General features: G+C 33.9%; 1 protein-coding gene across 3 annotated transcripts; it reads left to right on the top strand.

Moving 5' to 3' along the window:
• Window positions 1–2,619: 2,619 nt before the first annotated feature.
• Window positions 2,620–7,622, top strand: LOC132050236 (uncharacterized). 3 transcript variants are annotated; one of them, XM_059441385.1, is made up of 6 exons: window positions 2,620–3,086; window positions 3,200–3,332; window positions 3,904–4,051; window positions 4,472–4,508; window positions 5,464–5,749; window positions 6,261–7,622. In XM_059441385.1, exons 1-6 carry the CDS (start codon window positions 2,913–2,915, stop codon window positions 6,299–6,301), a joined length of 819 nt encoding a protein of 272 aa, XP_059297368.1. In that variant the 5' UTR covers window positions 2,620–2,912; the 3' UTR covers window positions 6,302–7,622. The 3 variants fall into 3 exon arrangements, with proteins under 3 accessions (XP_059297368.1, XP_059297367.1, XP_059297369.1); XM_059441384.1 differs by having other exon boundaries at window positions 2,625–3,086; window positions 3,901–4,051; window positions 6,261–6,739; XM_059441386.1 differs by having other exon boundaries at window positions 2,626–3,086; window positions 3,901–4,051; window positions 6,241–6,739.
• The last annotated feature ends 4,582 nt before the right edge of the window (window positions 7,623–12,204 follow it).

The raw sequence follows: 12,204 nt of genomic DNA, 5'->3' as shown, positions 1-12,204 counted from the left end.
TAAGAACTAAAGTCCCCATAAGTGTTACCATGAATAAAATGGACTTCGAGGGACTTGTTCCGAGGTATCTTTTTAACATACATCTCAAGAACATTAATGAATACTAAATCACGATATTCTTCCCGGCGATCCCAAATAATCACTCAAAGATTCATCATCGTTGATATTGTGCATGCCATAACGCACTACACCGTTTGATATTGTTTGTGGATATCTCCAGCTATCGAGATTCCAAACTCAGCTGGTGTAGTTTTCATTCTTTCGTGCAAGTAATCGATCTAGTGTTTCATAACTTAAAGTTGTTGGAAATTTAACATAGGCTTTTGGTTTGATACTATAACGAATCGAGTAATTGTCCCGACGATATCTCCATCCCAAAATAGTGAAACCTTAACACGCTAAGCATTTTGAGACATTTTTTGAATGAAGTTTGATTTTTTTTTATGACTTGTAAGACTTAGGCCTATGCAATTGACGAGTTTTTCACTCGCCAACATTCAAGTTAAATAAATTCCTAAATTGTCACGGTAACGTATTGTCAAATCAATACTTATAGTGCGCATTAAATTGGTGCGCAATACAAAACGCGCAAATAATGCAAAAAGAACGTATTGTCAAATCAAGCCTTTATGTGTCATAGATTCCTTAAAATTGTCGTACGTGGTGTGTTGTCAAATCAATACTTATACATATTAAATTGACTGTGCGCAATACAAAAACGCGCAAATAATGCAGCAACGTATTGTCAAATCAAGCCTTTATGTGTCATAGATTTCGAAATTGTCATGCGTGCGTGTTGTCAAATCAATACTTATAGTGCGCATTAAATTGGTGCGCAATACAAAATGAGCAAATAAAACCCTAAAATCCGTGCGTTAAAGTGGTAAAACAGCTTTTGCCCTTTCGCTACGTAATTTGTGCGCGAAAGGGCAACCTCGATTTACCCCTTTCACGCACAAAACCGTGCGTGAAAGTGTAAAATACGACTTAAACCCTAAAATTTGTGCGTGAAAGTGGGGAAATTTTTTTTACACTCATTTATGCATTTGTGCGTGAAAGGGACAAAAACTCGTTTTACCTTTTCACGCACAAACCGTGCATGTAATGAGCCGACATTATTGTACGCAAAAAAAAATTAAGTTTTATATAAAATATTGATATTTTGGGATTTTAAAACATGACTAATCTTTTGCCCAAAGTATGGAAAAAAACGTTATTGGAATAGAGCCTCTAGAACTTGAAGATTGTATTGTTATTGTAATTTATTATTGTATTGCTTTGAATTAGTATTGTAATTAAATGAAATGAATTATTTTTTAATTAGTATAAACCTCTCGTATTGGATGAATTATTATTAAAACACTTAAATCAAAACCCTATAAATATTACAAGTTTCAAAACTTACTGGCACTTTAGAACCCCTAAAACGACGATCCAAACATTTAGATGGACTACGTAACGAACGATATTATTGTACGCAAAAAAAAAATTAAGTTTTATATAAAATATTGATATTTTGGGATTTTAAAACATGACTAATCTTTTGCCCAAAGTTTAAAAAACGCGATTGGAATGGTAACGCAAAAAAAAAAAAAAAAAAAAAAAAAAGAAGAAGCCCTCAACATTAACGCACAAAATTAGTGCGTGATACCAATATTCTCTTTTTTTTTTTGGTCACCCCATTCACGCACAAAATTGTGCGTGCGAAAGGCCAAAAACCGTGTTTTTCGTTAGCTTCCTTTCACGCACGAATTTCGTGCGTGAATACTACTTATGTTTTTTTTTTTTTTTTCTACTTACGGGTTCAACTTTTATTTTTCGTACTACTTGTTTGGATTCTAAATTTCAGCATTGAATTTGACAAAGGCGACACCTAAAAGACTTTTACAGGTATTTGTTAACCAATCTAATGTCGCTATATTAGTTAATATCGACAAATATAATTGAGTAGTAAAAAGTACATAAGTTAAATCCAAGAATAATTATGTTTGATCGAAAGCTATGTAAATAAAAGATGTCTCAGGAAATAACGAATAAATTCGAAATGCTTAATTTATGCACATTCACAATGTTAAGTTTTTTTATACTATTGAATCATTGAAAAAAATTAATTATTATCAATTGTGATGATTAAAATTTTAATAGATTCTAGCTTATATAAACTAGAAAAGTAAATAAACTTTATAGTATCAGTTATACTTTACCATTTTTACATGTTATTAACTTTATTTTCTAAATTGTCAAATTATTCTTATAATAGATAGTTGCCGGTAATTATAGGTCGCTTTCTATCTAATGGTGTGAAAAAAACAAACACGACTATTGTATCAAATTGTATTCAATTGAAAATATTTTTACCAAGAAGCTATTACATGTGAATTTCAAATGTGATTTAAACTAGCAAATATGTGTTAAAGTAGATGTACATAAGGAAAATAGATTTACAAGATTAAACGTATTGTATATATTATGCATTGGAGTCTCAGAAAGGAAAAGGAAAAAGAATAAGAATTGCAGAGATTGAAAAGAGTTGGCGGGGGGGAAAAGCGCGTGAAGATTGTTGAGGATGACAGTGTGTAAAGCAGTTAGGAGCAGGAAGGCAATTTTTATAATTTCATGTCCGTATTATGTTACTCTTTCTTTTTCCCCCTTTTTTCTATTACTCCTATCTTTCTTTTGCTTTCCCTTCCCTCCCATTTCCCTCTATCTCCTTCTCTTTTCCCTCCCTCGTTCCCTCTCTGACCTAATTGTCTTCCTTCATTTTCAAGATCCTTCTTCTTCCACCTCTTTTCTTCCCCTTCTAGATCTATATCCCCTTGGAGTTGTGCACACAGATAGATATTCATCCATCAAAGATCCATCGCAAGAGACTTATTATATAATAATTTCTTCTTTTGTTAACAAAGAAGAAGATGACTCCATCAGGTCAATTCGGGGACACCACGTACACTAAGGTGTTTGTTGGAGGATTGGCTTGGGAGACTCAGAAGGAGACCATGAAGAAATACTTTGAACAGTTTGGTGACATCTTGGAGGCTGTCGTCATCACTGATAAGGCTACTGGAAGATCCAAAGGCTATGGATTTGTATGTACTAGCTAGTTTTTCTTTTTTGGGTCTTTTCTTATCTTTACAGTTGTCTTACTAACATCTTTTCCTGAAATAACCTTTGATGATGACGTTGTTAATTTCCAAAATAGGTAACATTTCGTGAAGCAGAAGCAGCCATGAGGGCTTGTGTTGATGCTGCTCCTGTCATTGATGGCAGAAGGGCCAACTGCAATCTTGCTTCCATGGGAGTTCAAAGATCTAAGCCTACTACCCCTAAACATGGTATACATATTTAATTTTTATTTTGTTTTCTCTTTTTGTTAGGAAATGTTAACTTATTATCACATGTACTCTTTCTTGCATATTTGGCTACAGTAATTAGTTTCACCGCACATGGTATAGTAACCAAAGTTATGATTTCTTTGATTCAAATCTAATTTGGATATCTATTAGTGGATGGTCATTATTTTGACTAGTCGCTTCTTTCTGCAGCATGAATATTCTCCCCATTGTGGAAAAAAGTAACTCTTATATTATTTCTTTGTTAAAGATTATATATGAATATGAGTCCACTTTATGATGCTCTTTGCTTTAGCACCACCAGTATAGCATGTGCAAGGATATGTTTTAGAAAAGCATGACAGCTCATTCTTCTGTGTAATAAACGTATACCTTTTGCTTTTTGCCATGCCTGGTCTTCATTTTTACCTTTTTTAATACTACTACTATTCAAAGTTAAAGGATGTCTTGTGTTTCAAGATTATACATGAAGCAATATTTAGGTGAAATCTTTCTTTAAATTTTTCCTTTTTTGGTTATAAAATAAAACACAAAAATAATGAATGAGCAGGAGGAGGCAGGAACTTTAGGGTGATGAGTGGGTTTCAAGCAACAGCAACAGCAGCAGCAGCAGGAGGAGGTGGGTTAGGAACAGCTTTTCCTTCAGCAGCAACCTTCCCTCATTATGCCATCCAACAAGGGATCCCTTACAATTTTTATGGGTATGACACTAAAATGTTTTATTTTCTACAACTGTACTCTAATATACAATTTCTTCTTTTCTTTTTTCCATTAGGAAGTAGAGGACGAGTCTTCACGTGCATTTGCCAACTCATTCCTACGAAGCCTCTTTATTCTAGAGGACTCTATCCACGCATGCTCATGACACCATTTCTTTTCTCTCTATCATAATGTCCCCCCTCTCTCTCTCACACACACACACTCACTCACTGGTAATGTCGACATTATTATCACATATACACAGCTCATCCATGTTCGGACAAGAAGAAATGACTCATGCATCCATTGATACCATCATCATGTTTGTTGTACAAACTGATCACTGTTCACTAAGAAAGCTTCCATACCAAGTTTCACATTCTAATGCTTTTTTGTTTGTTTTTCTTGTGACAAACTGTCAGGTACTCTCCCTACTCGCCAGATTACACTTACCCTACGGTTTGTACCCATTGTCTCCTTTTCTTCTTTAGTCCCCATCGCTCTTGTCTTTCATTTAATAGTTGAACTGCAATATGCATGTTACGTCTTTACGTTGTTGAAGCTGCTAGGATCGTTTCACTTTAGGTGCGGTGTTTGATTATTCACAAAATGAAAGATAATTGACACATCGCAAAAGTTATTTTTAAAATTTAATTTTGAATATTCGATGATATTTCTATAATTATAAAAGCTTGTCATTAAATAACAGAAAGCATAAGTCAAAGACCAGTTTGTACTGAAGCACTTGCACGCGATATCCGAAGCAGAATGCATGGAGTTTTAGTCAAAAGCTGATTGTTGACCTTTACTTATTTTTCCCCATTTAAGAAGAGGGCATGAATCTTGAACTTCAGTTTGTGGCATGCACGATACAGTCTCACCTGTGTTAATAAAACTTTGTCAGACTTCTGAGCAAATTTTCAGTCTAAGGAATACTTAATATTTCTATTCCATTCTATTTTGATTGTTATATTTTTATTTTTAAAGAATGACTTCTAATATTTTTATTTTAGTAAGTTGACAATTCAAACATCCTACATATCAAGTTTAAAATCATAAGATTCTAAAGACATTTTAGTACACATTTTTAATTTAAAATACTTTGTGCTCAATCAAACTAAGACACTTAAAATGGAACGCCGGGAGTATGATTTTTATATTCACATAAATAGTATGACATTTTAGAAGTACAAGGTCAAAAAATACTTTTGATAGGTGACAAAAAGCTTTTTTCCTTATTAAAGTTGATGTCTAAAAATACAGTCAAGAGAATAGAATTAAGGTCGAGGATTTTGCTAATAACTTAACTCCTGAAGAAGTCAGATCTGAAAGCAAAAAGTTGGACATTTTGCTTCGCCATTTGGTATACAGACATTGGTATGAGAGTGTAAATTGTTTGAATTTGTGGATGCAGGGTTACTATAGTGTGTATGGAGGAGCAGCTAGTCAATATCCGGCCGTGTATGGGAGTGCGGCAGCTAGTGGTGTATTATCGAGTGCAGCTGCTGCTTTTTACCCATACATGAATTTCGGAGAAGGAGGCGGTAATGGCGGTTACACAGCGAGCCAGGGCTATGCTGGTGTTCAGTACCCACACCATCTCTTCCCCTATTCAGCAGCTGCTACTGGTGCGGCAGGTTACCCAGCACAGCACTATGGGACCCCTATTTCCCTCGCTCCCTCACCTGCAATGCATTCAGGTTTGTATATCACTCACATCCAACTCTTTTCTTTACCCTTCTAGCTATTTCATTTTTTCGTTTTACTCATGTCATTTATATAATCATAGAAATGTCATATCATGTTTAACACCACAATTCCAAGTCGGAGTTTATATTTAAGACATACAACTAAGAAAAGGCTTGTATATCTGGACAAAACCTCATTTTCAAGCTGGCATTGAAATGCATGTACATTTTAAGTTTACAACATTAATGCACCTAACTATCAACAAACTTAAAGTTGGCCATCCACTTTTGTCCTATAAACAATTATTATTATCTGGTTTCATGTTTATATCATTACCAATTGAAGGAAATAAATTACAGTACTTGTTTGAAAGGTAATTCTAACTGCTAGTATGTGAGTTTCCTCCAATCCCAACCACCGGTCCCCTCTTATATTCCTTAGTTTGATTGCCCTAGTACTATTGATTTCTGATGGGAAGGAGAGGTACTAATATCTTTGACAGTTTGTTTTGCTGTGCAACAGGCGTGACAATGACGCTGCGTGCACCAATTCCTCATCGCTAAGAGAGATCGTATAATTGTCAAATGGTCAAGACAGATCGATACAAAATTGATCTACCTGAAAAAACTCTCTGAAGGATCTTTGGCCTAACCATGGTTCTCTTGCATCTTTCTCTTTCTCAAATGGAGGCCGGCCTGCGTATGGAACAAGGGCCTCTCCACAAGTTTAAAGCCCCCCATAGGGGTACACTACCTTCAAAAAATGTGGAGTAAAATTAACTTCTCCACATTTCCATTTCTTCTCTTGTAAGGAAAGGCTCCTTCAAGAGAAACAAAGCATGCATATGCATCTCATCATCACCAACTCAAGCTATCAAAACAGCTTAGTTGGTCATCATGTTTTTATCTTCTTTTTTTTATTTCTAAAACCTTAGCCCTGGAAAGGCTGAGCAAATTTTGCCCTTCAAGGGCTCAACTAAAAAGTCCTGAGAGTTTTAGTTTTTTCTTTAAAAAAACAATCTATGTAAATTTCAGGAATATTCCAACTTGCAGTCTTTTCAACTTCACCTTAAATGCGGATCTTGAAATGGCTGATCCCTCCAACTTAAGCTTTATAACTTGTAGATGTTATAGAAATCTTGTGAAATCGTGGGCATGAGGATGTCCAAAGTTTTTGTTACTGCTAACTATTAACTAGTCTTAGGATTTTAGAACTTAGACTAGGATCATTCACCTTTTGAAAATCCTTTTAAAATTTTCATTTTGATAATCACACACTATGTGTCTAACAAGACAGCAATTTCTCTTGAGGATAAGGGGGACTGTCTGAATTGACTGTTGATGTTTCGTTTCTAATGATGTAAAAAGTTTAGGGTGGGCTAGAATTGGGTAATTCTAGCCCCTTTTACTTTAATATAGGAGGGATAGTGGATAGTGTTGATTTTTCCTTTTCTTTGGTAAATCACTTTAGCTTTTAATCATATTTCATTAACTTTTTCAGGAACTCCATTAAATGGTTATGGAGTTCCAATGCATGAGAAGTTAGTCACCCTAGGGAGATATTTTGGGGTCTCTTGGGTTCTTCTTCAACTAGACTCATCAACCATGGTTAGGACTCAGGTCATCTTCATTTCTCTATCACTCTCTCTTTCTCTGTAATTTGAGCTGAAATTTGATACTCTTTATATGTATAAGCCTATGATGTTTGGAATGTAGTAGTAACTAGGAACAAGATTCCTTCTCCATCGTGGATGATTGAGAATGGATTGATACTACTTAAGCTACTTACTGTTTCTATTTCAACTGTGTCCGAGACGACTTTATTTTAATTTTGCTAATGCATCGTTTATGATGGACTAATGTTATCCGTCATCAATTTGAACTTGTATCCTTCATTATCTTTTTATTGACTGTTATATAATCTTCCCCTGCCTGATCACCTTATTTTGCCTCTCTCTTTCTTTCTTTTTTTCCTTTGTTGTTTAATTAAAAAGAAATTCACTTTTGGATTTATAACCTAGAAATATATAAGGGGCTGTTTGGAAAGCCATCCAAGTAATTCTAATTGGGTGTAATTACACAGTTTGGCCTGTTTGTTTGACCAAGTAATTACAATGGTTGGGTGGAAATTGGGTGTAATTGAGAGGGTGTAATTATACGCTCCAATTCTCAAGGAGAGGTTGAGAATTGAGTGTAATTACAGGGTTATTACAGGGTTTCTTTTTATTTTTACTTTATTTTTTATTTCTATTTTTTAATTTCTTTTGGTTTTTAATTTCATTTTTATTTCTATTATTTGATAATCATTTTATTTTTACTTTTTAATTATTTTTATTTTTAAAATGTATTTTTCTTTTTATATTATTTATTTTCATTTCCTTTCTTCTCATTCCCAACTTTTACTTTCGTATGCTCCACGTAATTCGTATGTTTTTTATTTTTTTATTTTATTCATTTAGCATAACCGTGTTATTATTCTAATTTTTGAAACTACACCTCTTAATATTGGAGAGAATGAGTCATTAACAAACTTGGCATATAACGAGTGACGTTATTAAAGTAGAATTTCGTTGTGAATGAGGTTATAGACTTATATTTTTCCTTTCTTTTGAATTATTTACTTAAGGAACTTACTTATGTAATGTTGGAATTTAACATAAGAGTGTTATGTTAAACTTTTTCTTTTGGATTTTGAATTTAGGTTTTGTTTTTAATTTTAAGTTATTTGCTTTCACATTGCATGTTGTTTATTTTTCACTTACATTTGATGGATTTTTTGTGTTTTGATGGATTTTTTATGTCAAATATTTGAATAATGTTATGGCATTATATTTATGAATATTATTTTTTTTGTCAAACATCCAATCCATGACGTCCTCACACAAAAAGACTTCTTTTCAGTTTTATAATTAATTAAAATTAAATATTATTAATTTGAAAAATATATATCAGTTATTTTTTATAATATTAGTTACAAATATATGATTATTAATTAATATATTTTCAAGAAACAATGTGTTATTAAATAACTAATTTAATATCATTTATAAAGGCAAATATTTTTTAAATATTAATTTTAAATTTTATTTTTAAATTGAAATAACTGTGTAATTACACTTATGCAACCAAACATCATGCTTGTAATTACACTGTAATTATGTTATGACAAACAAACAGGTCGTTGTAATTACACTACTGTGTAATTACTACCCTAGTTAGTAATTACACCAATTCCAATTACCAGGTGGCTTTCCAAAGTCCAAACAAGCCCTAAATGAAGTGATACATTATTTGGTTCAATAACACTGAGACTTTAAAGGGTTGTCTCGAGGCGCCCCTCGACCAGAGAGTTCACAAGAAAGTTATCCTTGGCTGGCACCCCCATACAACCACCACCCCCCCCCCCCCCCCCGCCCCCAGCCGAAAACCACACACAGGTAAAAAAAAAAAAAAAAAAAAAAAAAAAAACTCAAAAAAGTCTCAAGAATCATCAATTTAGTAGCCGTTTGGCCATGAAAACCAAGTATTTTCACTTTATTTGGAATTTTGAAGTTAAAACTTAAGAGTTGTATTTGGTGATAATTTTTGCAAAGAATATTTGGTTATTTGAATGTATTGAAAGTGAACAAAAAGTGAAAACAAGGTTTTAGGTGTCTTTCAAATTCCAAATGCAACTTCAAGTTGTATTCAGAATTTTCATTACCAAACGCTGATTTTCAAATAAAGTGAGAAAAATTCCAAAAAAAGTGAAAATTTCTCATGGCCAAACAAGTCCTTAGCTTCCCCACCTCATTTCTGGCTTGTTTTTTTTTGTCAGAAGGAAGATATTGAAGGCGACTCTAGCTATCATCTCCAACTAGGATTTCTTGTTTCATTGACCCATTAGCTTTGATCTATTAGATAAAAAATTCTAAGGGATGACCCCGTCAGGAGATCCCAATTGCTAAGCCATTCTCAATTACAGGGGTGATTAGTATTCCTCATGTTGTCTTTATTTTTGGCAAAGATAGCGGACATCTCGTTTTGTTTAAGAATATTCAAGTTCATTGCAATAGAATGTTTATGACAAAATACTGGGGAAGTGCACATATAGCCGATTTTAGGGTTATTATTTAAGACATAGTCAATGTATACGGTAAAAACCGGGTCAATGTAAGACCGGTGAGACCAGGAGCCAAGGACAAGTCCAAATGAGCACGAGTATATTCGCTCTTTTCTTCAGATCGGGGGATTGCACCGAATGTGGCTGACTCGAGATAAGAGAAGTGTATCTGTTGATCCGGTGTCTCCAAATCAAACTCACGTGGCCGTTAGTCCGGTTTCTCCAAATCAAACTCATGTGGCCGTTAGTCCGGTTACTCCATGTCCGAACTGAACGTGGCCGTTGGTCCCACAACTGATTGCGGTGCTTCCACACGTCAAGCACCGTTCGTCATTTCAGACCGACAACCGTACGGGTGTCGTCGTACGATCCTATCTTATCCTTTTAAGGTTTTTTATTCTAAAAGGCTTTGTATTGTATTCGGGCGCGCTTGCGCAAACCTATAAATAGATGACACTTTCCTACTTTGAGGGTTGATTTTTTTTTCGGGATCTCGTAATATTGTAATAGAAAATTTATTGAAGCGCTCTCTCTCTCTGATTTTAGTCCGGATCTACAGTATTTTTCGGCTTTATTCATCCATTCAATACAATACATTGCCATATATATATATAGATATATATGTTTAGCTTAATCACCAATATCAACATACTTATTCAAGGCAATAGCATACATATCTACATATATTATCACAAACAAGTCCATACATATTTCGTATCAACCAAAAATAGATTAAAATTCATCCACATATCCTATACCTCACTTACAAATTTAATTGTTACCAAAATTTCGGGGTAAACAGTGCATAAATTTTTGTAAGTTTAACGGTTTCGCAATCAGCTTGGCTTGTCAAAGCCGAACTTTTCTGAAACTTCTATATGAAATTTCACTCAAATGTCTGAAGTTGATTGCAGTTCCTTCCTCATTTTTCAGCTTCAAGTCTGATCCAATTAACCTCAAATCACCCCCAAAGGCTTCCAATTAACTCTCAGATCTCTGCACTCGTCACTTTGTGTTATTTTATTCAATAAAAAGAAACATAGCCACCATGGGAGCTGAACAAAATCTGATTCAGAAAACCAACCTAAAGAAACAGTTGATGAGAAAAGGAGGAGTTGATTCTTCTCTGGATGCAATGGCCCGATAGTACGTGTCTTTCGATCCAAATAAGCCTCAGACAAATTGTTGATTCTAAAGTTTCACCAGAAGAACATTTTCTTTCAATAATTAAAACGTTCAACAACTAGTATTAATGGAATAGAAACTCTTGCAGAAAATTTCGACCCGATATGATCACTTTTTGGACTCGGTGTTACTAAATGAGATCAATTTTTTATTTGTTGTACTGAATGGACCTTTTTCTTCGCAAACACTCTTCTTGCTCCTTTTTCATCTCTTACCGCTTCTTCTTCTGAAGTTGAAATTCACTCACTAGATTAATGGACCAGATTCTTTCACTTTGTCATATCCTTCTTCATGCTTTGGGAACTAAATTTCAAAACAATATAGAGGCAAAATTGAATGCCCTCTATTTCGCGCTATAGATTCTGTCTGACAAAGGCAGAGTTGATGGTTCCCTTGTTTCCACATACTACAACTAAAATCAAATTAAGTAGACTAGCCTCCTTCTGCATACAGTTTGAAAATATGTGATACATTACTTGTGTGATTAACATTGTGAAAGTTGTCTGCAAGGTTGAATTCCTACAATTTTGATAACTTTAGATTACAGTCTAAAAATATGTGTAAGGTTGAATTCGCATAAGTTTGGGAACTTTAGACCATAGTCTAAAACTGTAGAAGAAACTGAAAATTTAATTACCAAATTGTAAGGTGAATTCACACAAATTTGTGAACTTTAGATCACTGTACAAAGTTGTAGAAGAAACTGAAAATTTTATGACTAAATTTTAGACAATGGTCGAAACTTGTAGAAGAAACTGAATTGTATTAGGTTACACAGATGGTTTATACTTGAATGTGCTAGGTTAGCTTTCAATCCTATTTAACCCGTTATAGAGAAGTTGTGAAGCTGGTGTAATTTTAAGACAATATTTTGTGTAATTGAAATTATTAGTAAAGGTGAATTTTTTTTTATAGTAGTTGTTTTTTAGGAGACTGCAAAAATGCAAATTTAGACTTTGGTCTAAAGCTCTAAAGAAAGATTTATAGAAGTATCAGTGGAAGATTAAACCATTGTCTATTTTATGGGTGGTATATGATTGGGATGATTGTTTTAGCTAATTACATGCTTAATTTATGAATTCAAGATTGCAAATATAAATTCATGCCCTATCTGCCTAAATTTCTGCTTGACAAAGAGGAACTAAGGTTGGGTTTGTTGACATCTAATGTTGCCTCCACA

This window comes from Lycium ferocissimum, chromosome 3 (genome assembly GCF_029784015.1).
Source record: "Lycium ferocissimum isolate CSIRO_LF1 chromosome 3, AGI_CSIRO_Lferr_CH_V1, whole genome shotgun sequence".
NCBI classification, from domain to species: Eukaryota; Viridiplantae; Streptophyta; class Magnoliopsida; order Solanales; family Solanaceae; genus Lycium; species Lycium ferocissimum.
This window is presented reverse-complemented; position numbering and strand designations above follow the sequence as displayed.

What these genes read in the sequence shown, in the direction of transcription:
- LOC132050236 (XM_059441384.1), top strand. Translation starts at nt 2,913, where the DNA reads ATGACTCCATCAGGTCAATTCGGGGACACCACGTACACTAAGGTGTTT. An exon ending in GCCTACTACCCCTAAACATG is followed by an intron (nt 3,333 to 3,900) that starts GTATACATATTT and finishes ATGAATGAGCAG; the next exon opens with GAGGAGGCAGGAACTTTAGG. An exon ending in CTCACCTGCAATGCATTCAG is followed by an intron (nt 5,750 to 6,260) that starts GTTTGTATATCA and finishes GCTGTGCAACAG; the next exon opens with GCGTGACAATGACGCTGCGT.